General features: G+C 37.5%; 1 protein-coding gene across 1 annotated transcript in view; it reads right to left on the reverse strand.

Annotated features, from left to right (window-relative positions):
* C4H8orf34 (chromosome 4 C8orf34 homolog) overlaps positions 1 to 13,256 on the reverse strand; it is a 114,971-nt gene that overhangs the window by 44,963 nt on the left and 56,752 nt on the right. Inside the window, exons 6-7 of the mRNA XM_060775440.2 lie at positions 11,540 to 11,709; positions 10,239 to 10,405 (exon numbers count right to left, since the gene is read on the reverse strand). Coding sequence (XP_060631423.2) covers positions 10,239 to 10,405; positions 11,540 to 11,709 — 337 coding nt within the window. The remainder of the gene's footprint in view (positions 1 to 10,238; positions 10,406 to 11,539; positions 11,710 to 13,256) is intronic.

Raw genomic sequence — 13,256 nt, forward strand, 5'->3', positions numbered from 1 at the left:
AGTCACTTTATTTTAATCTACAAAACAAGCTGATTTTCTTCTGCAATTCTTTGCTGTGTTCCATTATAGAATATATGTTTGCAACATGAACTCTTGTGTCTCTTCCTTTTTCTTTTTTTCTTTTTGACTCCAGCTTGTATATTTTACTCCATATATGGCAAAAGGTTTTGGTGCAAACCTTTGAGTCTTCAGCACAACTTCTTTCCTATATTATGTTTCCTTAAGTTTCCTTAAGGAAACTAGAAAACAGCCAGTAAGAACAGCATGCTCTCGCTGTCCTATATCCAGCAGTCACAGAAATCAGTATCCCAAATGTTTGCTGCATTATTACCTTTCAATTTCCTAAACTCATAAGCCACAAAGAGGTCATGGGATCATCATGCATAGTCCCTATCATATGTCAGTTTCTTCCAACTGTACCTTTTTCACTTTTTATAATTGACCATATCAAAGGGACAGATGGATCTGTCAGGGAAAAGGTGTCTCGCCTCCATAAATATTAATAAAACTCAGGAGGAGAAAGAGATGTTGATACACAGACACATAGGTAATGGGGACCTGTCAACTGGGATGCTGAGATGCCTATAGAACAAAGAGAGGGAGATGGGTTTGGGGTGGGGGGCAGGGAAACGCTATATGGTGTCACATATTTTGCCAAGAATAGTATTAACTAACTTCCTTTTTATCTGAACCTGGTCTGAATGCTTTTTTCTCTGGGATTTTTATCTCCACAATTCTGGCTTATGAAAGTAGAATGTCATCAGTTTTAATAGTCCACAGGATGTACCATATTGAGAGTGCTTACCCTAATAAATTTTCCCTTCACTTGTACTTGCAGCATTCAAATCTATAAAAAAAATTAAAATTTACTCCCCCTCTTGTCAAAGTAATATGGGAAATCAGGAAGTAGTGGTAGCAAGTCTATTTGGTTTTTTTTTTTGCTTTGTTTTTTTTCGTGTCAGGAGCGACTTGAGAAACTGCAAGTCGCTTCTGGTGTGAGAGAATTGGTAGTCTGCAAGGATGTTGCCCAGGGGACACCCAGATTTTTTTTTATATTTTATCATCCTTGTGGGAGGCTTCTCTCATGTCCCCGCATGAGGAGCTGGAGCTGATAGAGGGAGCTCATCCGCGCTCTCCCCAGATTCGAACTTGTGACCTGTCGGTCTTCAGTCCTGCCGGCACAGGGGTTTAACCCACTGCGCCACCGGGGGCTCTATTTGGTAAAAATTTCTCATATTGATCATAACCTAGCAGAGCCCTTCAGTAACAGAAGGTATATGCGATGTTGGCTTATTGGCAAGCCCAGAAGCCAAAGAATTTATGGTCTTTGCTGTTTTATGTCAAGGTCCTCCCCTGGACAAATTTAATTCAATTTCGTCATAATGCATGTGGGTGAAACTGAGCAAATTAAACAAATTTAAAGGAAAAACAAACTATAAATATACTTGTAACATACAAAGATGTATTACAGGATGGAGAGAGGAAAACTTGGAAAGATGGAAGCTAACTTTTCAATTGTATATTGTTAATGAATTCATTCACAAATAAAGATGAGCTTTGTTTATGACTGGATAATAATAAACATTGGCAAATAAACTGAGATGAGAACACAGAACATTGTAAGTGTCAACAACACTAAGAAGTTTACATGTCCATTTTTACAGCTCTAGCAATTACATTAGCAGTACACAATCTCTGCAGTGATTCGCAGGCCTGTAGCGAGGGGATGGTTTTAGGGGTTCAACCCCCCCCCCCCCGAAATGTTTCAGATTTTTTTAAAAAAACCTGGTTTACTCATGAATTTTAACTGGTTAACCAAATCCCCATGCTAAGTCTATGAGATGCAAAAAATTAAGAGTCCCTCCAGAACTGTAAGCACTATCTCAAGCAAATATTGACAATTTATTCACACTTTCATTACTTGCAGCAATAGCCGATGTAGTGAAGCAACCAAGTTGGGTGTGTGTGTGTTGAATGCTCTCATTAAGGAGGCCAGACTTGGTGGAGGTGGTTGACAGGGGTGGAGCTGCAGGCTATTGAAGGTCGCTCTGCCCCCTGCTGTGCTCTTTGCTGTGCCCCCTGCTGTGCTCTTTGCTGCTCTCAGCGTGAGCTACGAGGCAGGCTTCAACCCCCCCCCCCAAATTTTCAACCCTCCCCCAAATTTTCAACCCCCCCAATTTTCAACCCCCCCCCCAATGATCAACCCCCCCCCAAATTTTCAACCCCCCCCCCAAAATTGTCAACCCTCCCCGAATTTTTTTTCTGGCTACGGCCCTGGTGATTCGTGACTAAAAAAATTGCCCATACAGAAAAATTGTAAGATAAAATAATGAAAATCTCCTGAAGCTTCTAGATGCACATTTATTTTACATTGTGCTGCTTCATTAGTGCAGTGAATATTCTTAATTGTTTGGAATTTTCATTATTTGTTCTTTTTGGTGTAACCTGACTTGTTTTGTTTTTCAAGAAAGCAAAATAAAAAGGAGTTAATAATAAGTTATAACATTAATTTTATTGCAAATTGCAAATGTTTGATTAGTAATATGAATAGATAACTTTACGCATAGACTTTTGACATATTTTCATTGTATGGAAGACATTATTTTGTGTTTTCTCCAAAACCTTCAGAAGTCTTTTTTTTTTTTTTGCTCAATAAAAAATAGTGGGTCATTGATATATTCTGGGATTTGGTTTCAGAATCCCCATGGATACCAAAATATGTAAATGCTCAGGTCCAATTTTATACAATGGTGCAATAAAATGGTGTCCCATATATACAATGTCAAAATCAAACTTACTTTTTTAAATTAAAAATATTTTCAAAAAATCTGTGGATATGGAGGACTGATTATACACACCACATTAAATCTATTGCATAGGGTAATTTTTATGAAGACCTTGTTAGCCTTTTCCATACAACTACCATTTGCTTATTAGTACATTAGTGAATCCATACAGAAAGCACATTAGTGCCCTCAAGTGGCAAACAATCTAATGTCAGAAATAATGTTATACTAAAAGGTTACTCTGTGCTATTATTAACTTAACTGACTCAGTACATTAATTCTTTTTTTTAAGTTTAAATTTCTAAAATATGTCTATACCAGTTGCAATTTAGCTCCCTCCAAGTACCTTATATATGTTTACTTCTTCCAAAAGCAAATACTGTGTCCAAATATCACACTTTAGGGCAGCTTTCATCAGCAACACCAGAAAAAGGAGCCACAAAGCCATGTGGCAACCCCCTTGACTTTCATCATCTACTGTTAACAACACATGTTTTAAAGGTGAAAAGTAGGGGAAGCTTAATGTGCATATCAATTGTAAAGAAACTGGTGAATCTGCCACCAACATTAGCTTATACCCAAGAGTAACGTTTCTCAAACTCTGCTCCTCCAACTGGCAATGTACAGCCACTAACATTCTATTCTGTGGACTAAGTAGAAAGATGGAAAAGACAAGAGTGTATCTAAGAAAATGGGAACCATAAAAGAGGTACTTAAATGCACAGTGGAGTGCCATATCATTTATTTTCTCCAGCATGTCTTGAGCACATTTGACTGTCTTGAGATCTTTCCACAACAATGCTGGAAACAATGTGAACTATAAAACAGCTAGACTATGAGAATTCAATCTACATTAAGAATATGAAAAACATTTTCTGTCCAACTTCTATCACTGCAATTTGGGAGGGGGGGGGAGAGACAGAGAAAGAGCGAGATCCCCCTGCTTTTCCCCCCTCTATCCATCTCAAATGCAGACTCCATAAGGAATTTCAAATAAGGCTTACTTTGGAGAAGCAAAGATATGAGATCCAACTACTGCCAAAATCTCCATTAAGGTAACTAAAAACTCTTCTCTCAATCATATTATAGAATCTTGTTACTCTAAAACACTGTGCCTTAAAGTATTACACTGGCACAGGCCGTGTTCATTTCAATAAAGCCTTTGCTTCAGTAACATTTTTCAAGAAGTAACAGCAGATCTTCCAAAGTGATTCATAGCTGCCAAGTTAGACCCATTATCCATGAAAATAGAGAAATCTGTTTAATGAATTGAACTTGAGAGAAATATAAGGATATTTTCTATCCCTATCTATTTAGAGGAAATGTGCTCTTTTTTCTTTTTCTTTTTTTTGTATTAACATTCCATTAAGATAGTAGCTCCTAACCTGTGGATCCCCAGATGTTTTGGCCTTCAACTCCCAGAAATCCCAAGAGCTAGTAAACTGTATTGTCGAAGGCTTTCATGGCCGGAATCACTCAGTTCTTGTGGGTTTTTTCGGGTTATGTGGCCATGTTCTAGAGGCATTTCTCCTGACGTTTTGCCTGCATCTATGGCAAGCATCCTCAGAGGTGAGGTCTGCTGGAACTGGGAAGAAAAGAGGTATGTATGTATGTATGTGTGTGTGTGTGTGTGTGTGTGTGTGTATATATATAGTAAACTGGTTGAGATTTCTGGGAGTTGTCGGCCAAAACACCTTGGCTACTGCATTAAGAGAAATCAGCTTCTGAAGTGGAAGCCATTTGAGCAAGCATCATATTATCTGTGGACCCCAAATTCTGCAAAGCACAAGGATGCAGCTGGTGCTTAATAAATCAAAATGGGAACATTTGTGCAGAGATTTAAGGCAGCTCCATTGTGGCATAAAAAACAGACCAGTCTTGTACTAGGATGGACAGAGATAAGAGACTAGGATGGATAGACAGTTGTCAGGAACATGTAAATAATGTAGAAGTCAATGTTGTAGAAGTGTAATCACCTACCCAAGGCCATTGTGTTATAAGAGGGATAAGAAAGTATCTTGGAGGGGAAATGTTAAGCCATGGAACAGAGAGATCACTCCAGATATGTGAAATAGAATGCCAGAAGACAAGTGCCAAAGAATAGATTCATCACTGAAAGAAAAGGTGCTGCGGATTTTGAAATAATCAGTTTCTATTGATGATTCACACTCTTGCCAGCTACTGCTCCTCTTTCTGAAAGCGATGTGGAACAGGTAAGAAGTTCTCATTATATACATTACTGGTTCATAGTGCAGGTTCAAATCTCTACCAGTTTGGCTTTTGATTGTAGTCCTGTGTTTATGGCAGAAATTCAGAATGATAAGCATTGAAAGAAATCAGTAATTGTAACCAAAGGAATTTGGCTGTTTTGGATTCACAATAGTGCCAACTCTGTATGTACTCAATTTTAATCATGACTTTTAAACTTGCATCTTATGTTTAATCTTTGTGTACTTTAATATGTATTTTATGGAAATATGTTTTAATGCATGTATGTTAAAGATTTTTTTTAGATGAATGTGTGTTTTAGCAATGTTGTAACCCACCTCAAGCCATGAAGAGAGGCAGGCAAGAAATAAAAATTATTGTTATCATTATTACTATAAGACACAATATGTTTACCAGGCGATAAGTAAAACTTTCCATTAGTGAAGTTCTATTAGTGTAAGTATCTAATTTAAATACTGAGTGTGCTAGTTTTAAACTCATATTTACATGAATCCTTGAATATCTGATCTCATACAGCTTTACAGTTTTCTTTTCCCTCAGGGTACTTGCTCTTCAGTATAACAGAAATCTTTTCCTAATTAGGCTTATCTCCCTGGACTCTGTGCCAGAATAAATCAGACACACAGTTTTATGCATTTTACTTGGAAGTAAGCTTTGATAGGATTTAGTTCCATCTAAGTGCAGGCAAGCTTGTAACCTTGACCTTTCAACACAATAGAATAAGGAAAACATCATACACTGTAATTTAGAGGAATATATTCTTGTTAATACAATAAAAGGACTTTTTGTATACATGAAGCTATAAAGTCCTATTTCTAGTTCAATCCTTCCTTCACAAATTTTAGCACAATTGAAATTTACAAAGTCAACAGAGGTCATCATAATACTTCACCCCTTGAATTTAAATGTATTATAAATCCTGATTCCAATTCTTGCAAGTAATTACAATGAGTTAAGAAAAATTCACAGAATTGCTTAAATATTAGCTTTGCTATCTTATTTTGAAATGTAGTATTTTCTATTTTATTCCTTTTTTTATTTTTCTGCTTTATGTCATGATAATTTTTACTAGAAAGCATTGGAAAAATGTAAAAGACTCAACAAATTCAACTGATACTAGACTGAGCTAAGGGATTACTGGTTCCTTCTACACAGCCAATTAATTCTGACCAAGAATTCAGGATGAGAATTTAAGAGATCCGATTCACTTCAGAGTGCCTACACAGACATCTCACAAACCCTTTGGAAGCTGCTACTGTGGCCACGAAAATCCACTATGCGCAGTTCAAGCTGATCTATAGTACCCCTCCCCAGGGGGAAAAAAAGTTTCTCATCACTTGAGTGGACTACAGCAAGGCAAGAACCTATGGCAATCAATCATTCCCATGGAAATGCAGTGATTTCCTTTCCAGGGAAAAGGTGTTGGTTTACCTTCCGGTCAAGCTGTGTATCTTCTTTCTTACTCCAACTGCTGCAGTGTTAATTCTGTCTACACTGGGCATCCTCAAACTGTGACTCTCCAGCTGATTGGGCCTCCAGCTCCCAAAGCTCTAGCCAGCTTGTGTAATTGTCAAGAATTCTGGAAGTTGGAGGACCAAACAGCTGGATGGACTCAGTTTAAGGATGCCTGGTCTACAAGAGTGCTCTGCATTTGGCATTCAGCTTCTTCCTGTGCAGTACTTATGCACAGGTGAGCTTCAGTAGATTTTAGGGTGTGATCCAAAAAAATTTAGTCAGTTTTTTTAATCACACTTTCCAGCTGAATTCATGTTGAAGATCACACTTCTGGAAAAGTTTTCTAGACCTCAAGCCAGTATCAAGCTAGATTTTAGTGCCTGTGTAGAAGGGCCCCTCGGTCTCCTTTCCTAATATTTGCAATTTAATCTGCGATTTGTCATCTATAGAAAAAGTGCAATATTGAATTGTCTCCCCTTTTCTAATTTAAGGAGCCAATATCTGATGGCAAGTGAACTAATTTTGGGGGTTGGTATCTATTGGTCCTACAAAGGGATGGCATATTAAGCTAGTAATCATAAATTTAACTTTCCCCCATTTAACCTTCTGGGATAGAGTAAGGTGAGAGGAGAAGGGTGGCCACTCAGCACAGATAGGGTTTTCATCTGAACCCACATGTCCCCTTTTGGTCTAAGTCTCTGACCATTATCCCTTATGTAATTTATTCACTATGCTAATAAAATCAAATGAGGAAATTTTTTTAGAAAATTGGAAGTCATTTTGTGACCTTTACTAGGAGTTTATACATTATACAGGAAAGAATGTAACAGATGTCTCATGCTAAATGCAGCATCAGTATATGTCACAAACTCAGCATTTACTAAAACTCATTATAATGCTAATTAAAATTGCATAAATTATCTTTAGCATATATTCTGAGCATATTTGTAACCTTCATTATTAAAACAACATAAAAGAGATAACACTGAGAGCAATCTAATAGTTCAACAACAACAACAACAGAAAGAAAGAAAGAAAGAAAGAAAGAAAGAAAGAAAGAAAGAAAGAAATTTTGCCCCTAAGACAGTTTCTTATTCATTCAGGGTGTTTGTTTGTTTGTTTGTTGAAGAAAATGTGTCAGCTGAAGAAACTCTAGGCATCAATCCTTGGGGTTCGGGTTTAAGGAAGAGCACATCCTGAAACACATTGAATATTTATTCTCAAAGTCAAAATTGCAAGACAAGATTGATAGGCAAGCTGTCAAAAAATCTTGTCTAAAGCTGCATTCAAAATGTAGTACTTGTGCAAACACCCACAAAAAAAAAAAAGAAAAATCTTACAAAAGTACAGAACTGGAAACAGATTAACAAATTGTGTATACAAATTTAAAATGAAATGAACAGCTTGAACCCCACAGATGCTTTTTATCATTAAGCTTAACCAAACAAAACAATTACTAAAAATTGAATGATTGGTTCTGCTCCAAAGACTTCAGGTTATATCGACAATATAAACTAATATCTCTGGAGCAGAGCTAGCAGTTTGGCATTGAGTAATTTATTTGTTTGGAGAAGTGTAATGATACTGATGGCGTGTGAGATGCTTAAGGCATTTGCTGGATCCAAATGCATTCAGTTTAAAGATTTTTCAAAACAGGCCTGTATCAGAAGCCTGTGTTAATTACAACTTCTATTTTGTTTGCCATTATTCATCATCTCTGTAAATCAGTACAGGCGGTCCCCAAGATAGGTTGTGTAGGTTTGTTCTTAAGTTGAATTTGTTTGTAAGTCAGAATAGGTGCATTATTAAACATAACTCCAGCCACACACACATACACATACGAGGGTGGGTCTAAAAGTTTTGCCTCATGTGTCATAAAAACATTATGAATGAACAAGTAACAGCAGAAGTTGCTACAGATCACAGCCTGAACTATCTTCGACACAAAACTACTGTTCAACATAGTCACCATCTATTTGTACACATTTGCACCTTCGTTTAACCCAGGAATCAAAACCATTTTGGAAAAATTCAGGGTTTTACTTTGTGACCCATGATTTTAAAGCTGTTTTAATGTCATTCAAGTCATTGAATCTGAAACCACATAGGTAGTCTTTCAGAGGTCCAAACAAGTAAAAGATCCAGTGATTTGGATGACATTAAAACAGCTTTAAAATCATGGGTGGAATATGAAGCAAAACCCTGAATTTTTCCAAAATGCTTTTAATGGCTGTTGAACGGTAGTTTTGTGTAGAGAATAGTTCAGACTGCGATCTGTAGCAACTTCTGCTGTTATATGTTCATTCATAAGCTTTTTATGACACAGGAGGCAAAACTTTCTGACACGCACTCATACATATACATATACATATATAAGCTTTGGAGAGCTATTGTCTCACCCTCATACTTAACTATGAGTTGTTTGTAAGTCAGAAGTTTGTAAGTTGGGGTCTGCCTTATATTTATTTTTCTATATGTATTACAACCACTTAGTAAACTCCTGTCTAGCTGTCTGTAACTGTGATATTTATTTCTCATTCTGATCTTGTATTTATGTACATATTTATTATTCTGTTTGTAGCTCTGCACTTTGTAGCATTTTTTGTGCTGCTAGAGAATTGTGTCAGTCATTTCTGCTCTTTTCACTGAAGTTTCCAAAGAACCTTCAAGGTTACCTTGAACAGTTTGAAAATCGCTTGTCTGCAGGACTGCTGCTGATTTCCCATATCAATTTCATGGAATCTCAAGACAGCATAAAAAAACAAGAAAAGATCATAGTTATGTGGTAAACTACATACTCTGACAGCATAGCATCCTAGGATCCCTGACTTCTACGTTTAATGAGATCCTGTGACAGGTGATGTGAAATGTTTCTCCCTACGGCCCTTGAATGCTAGTGTCAATCAGAGTAGTAAATATTAGACCAATATAGCAAAACAAACACAACTTTGTACAGCACAATTTCCACTGTTCCTAAGGACAGGCAATCCATTAGGGTCTACTGAAAGAAATTCAATAATCTTATTCATGAACTGGTATCATCAGACAACATTAAAAGCTTAGTATGAAATTTCAGCTAGATTGTGAACATAAAACCACAGTGAAGGCAAAAAGATTCATTCACACGGATTCAATAAATTACAAATTGAGATAAGATTTACCTTTAAAAAGACTTTCAGCAACAGCCAAGGTTAGACAAGCAGCTGACATTGTGGGGAAAATTGTTTGAATGAACAAGAGACACCAGCGAAGGCTACGTGATGTTATGAAAAGGCTAAAATTAGTTTGACATTGTGAAAAAATTATTACTTTCCTAATGCTGGAGGACAACACATTCTATTAGTGACAGATTAGTTACTCAAATTGCATCAGGCTTTAATTAAGACTGCATCATAGATTACATCCAAAAGTCATTTGTGACTCCAGATTGCAATGGAATGATTGGTAGCAATGGGTAAACTGTCTTGCAGTTTACTGTATTTCTGCTATTTAAATTTCAATTCCTAGGTGCAAAACCTCAGCATTGTTTTTCTGCTTGCATATGCATATAAACATTGCAAAATCCACAAGGACCTGTCAAATGAGAACAGTGATTTTGGGCAGAAATAACTCTCCAAAGAACAACTTAGAAATAAAAAAATACTTTTGAAACATTTTAAAGATGCACATGCTTGTTTCTATACATAGTCACACTTGGGAGCAGATGATAATAAACAATAAATAAACAATAATGAGAGGCTTAAAACGGCTAAAGTTTTAAAAAATTACCCAGCAGTTCCATTGCATCATCTTCATTGTCAATATCTTCTTCTGTTACTGAAGGAGCTGTACTTTGTACAGAATCAAATGAATCCTGAGAAAGCATAGCAGCCAGGAGCTTCTTATGTTGCTGTTGCTGATGTTTCAGTCCTTTGGTCTTTGGTTCCATCTTTAAACTAGACAAGAAAGAATTTCCTCCTTGATTTTCCAGTTTCTCCATAAATGACACATAGCAAGATTCATTGCCTCAGAAGGAAGTAGTTAAGTAAAGCTTTTCCCCTGACATTAAGTCCAGTCGTGTCTGACTCTGGGCGTTGGTGCTCAACTCCATTTCTAAGTTGAAGAGCTGGCGTTGTTTGTAGACATTCCAAGGTCATGTGGCTGGCATGACTGCATGGAGCATTGTTACCTTCCCACTGGAGTGGTACCTATTGATCTCACATTCGCAGGTTTCAAACTGCTAGGTTGGCAGAAGCTGAGGCTAACTACTAAGTGCTACCCGAATTCAAACCTGCGACCTTTCGGTCAGCAAGTTCAGAAGCTTCGTGCTTTAACCCACTGTGCTACTGGGGGCTCCCAGAGGGAAGTAGTATGCCTATAAATTTGAATCTATTCTTTTAAAAAAGATGAATTATAGTCAGTCTGAAATCCATCCAAAAGGAGCCACTATGCACAAGAACTTCATTATAAAGGGCATATGTCTTTGTGCTTGTAAATGCAGTCACTACCAAAAGCTGTGCACCCAAATTCAAAGCTCAGTCCAAGAGTATACTCAAACTGCAAATCTGAGATTTCAGGGTAAGTAAAACTCACCCAGCGCAGGCTGATTCTCTTTTCCCTGAACTGCCTTTCAACTGACCCCTGTCTTGTCTAAATAAAGAGAATTAAATCTGTATCTTCTGATCAGTCTTGTCTATTGCAGACACTGACTATTGTCTTACCTTGGCTATGCACTCATTTTTCCAATCCTTACCTGCCTGATCTGAAATCTGACTTCTTGTTTTGCAATATATCCCAGCCTCTGATCAGCTTGTACTAGTAACCATGCACATTCTACAATAAATCTGAAAAACGATGTAGATATTTACCTTAATGAGGCTTGATATCAGCAAAGTTTTTCATTCTTCGTTTGTTCCTGTCTATGTGCATACACAAGTCTTTTCTTGGGTAGTGCAATGGGATGTGAATAGAATATTTGTACATACGTAGTCCCACCTTCATCTTTGCCTTATGCCAGTATATACTCAGAACATGATCACAATCAGAAGTTTGGGCCAGATCTAGGTTCTTCTGAACAGGGGCAAATTTACCTTCCTCCGGGACTGCCACTATCCTCACTATCCCAATGTTCCACTTTGCTTCTGGGTATTGGAGGCTGCAGCATTTCATCAGCTAATGGATCTGCATCGTTCTCTTCTCGGCCAACCCATTCTCCAACAACACGGGGCCGTAAAAGAGGAGAATTGAAAGCTGCTGCATCCTAAAGGGGAAAAATTGTTTTGATTATTGTTTAAAGCAATAAAGTATGCAAGGAAACAACAACATGCACTGTTATGTGGAAAATCTATGAAGTTTTGACTTTGGACAATCAAATGTAAACCAAGGTCTTTGAGCATATATTTTCATTACAATGTGATTTGATAAACCTGGAAAGGCTTCGTCATTTTAAATCCAAAAAAGTACACAAAGTCAATTTTCCAAACTCTGGTGATTTGGTGATAGTACATTTGACAAACGATAGTAACTTAAAATGGAACTGCCTCTCTGAGTCTGGCCAAAGGTTCACCTACTGAAGCATCCTGTTTTCTACAGTGATCAATAAGATAGCCGTAAAATATCCAGAACTAGCCTCCCAAACACTGACATTCAAATGCATATTGTCTCTCAACATAGAATATTACCACATGAATGCAAACTATTTTTCTAACCCACATTATACAGCAGCACATCTGACTTTATCATCTATATCAGGGGGTTTAAAACTGGGCTCCGCAGGTGATAGTGAGGGGTTTTGCAGTGCCATGCTGCTTCCTCCCTCCTCCTCTTTCCTCCTTGTGAGAAATGCAAGGAAATTAAAGTTTTGAGGTGCCAGACACAGCAGGAGCAACAGAGGCACCCCACCTGCTTTCTTTGCTTCCAAAACCCTATTTCCCTCCCACCACTCAGGGGGTGCTTTGATAGTGTTTTTCCTGAATGGCAGAAGGGAGTTGGACTGGATGGCCTCTGGGATTTCTGTTATTGTTGTTGTTGTTGTTGTTGTTGTTATTATTATTACAAAGCCTGAATGATATCTGTTGGGGTTGCTTTGATTGTGTATTTTCCTGCATGGCAGAAAGAGGCTGGACTAGATGGTATTTGGGGTTTCTGCAATTATTATTGTTGTTGTTGTTGTTATTATTATCAACATCATCATCATTATCATTATTACAAAGGCCAGGTGGCCATCTGTTGAAGGTGCTTTGATTGTGCTTTTCCTGCATTGCAGAAGGGCATTGGACTGGGTGGCCCCTGGGTCTTCCATTGTTAAGTTTATGTTGGTGAAAATTGTTATTCATTTTAAATATTGTATTGTTCTCTCTTTTCTTTTTTGCACTGTGCGAATTAGTTCACACACTCTCCATTCATCTGTCACTGACCCTGCCCAAACCTCTCTCTCTCTCTCTCTCTCTCTCTCTCTCTCTCTCTCTCTCTCTCTCTCTCTATATATATATATATATATATATTCCTTGGCTCCATGAGAAACTTTTGTTTCAAAAAGAACTCTGTGGCTGAAAAAGTGTGAGAACTCCTGATCTATATCTAGAAAGTGATTATGAAGGAAATGTGCTTCTCCTTAGAAAGGTTCTGACAGAATGATGGGCCAGTTCCATAGCAAGGAAAATCAGTTGAAAGCAAATTGATTTTTCCCTGTAATAGTGCAAAGTAACTGGATTGCTCTCAAAAGATTAGGCCTGCTTTTCAGGGAACACAGACACAGCCACTAAAATGGATATCTTTTTTCTCTGTGTTAGCTAGGAAATGGGAGAA

This window comes from Anolis sagrei, chromosome 4, assembly GCF_037176765.1.
Source record: "Anolis sagrei isolate rAnoSag1 chromosome 4, rAnoSag1.mat, whole genome shotgun sequence".
Taxonomy (NCBI): domain Eukaryota; kingdom Metazoa; phylum Chordata; class Lepidosauria; order Squamata; family Dactyloidae; genus Anolis; species Anolis sagrei.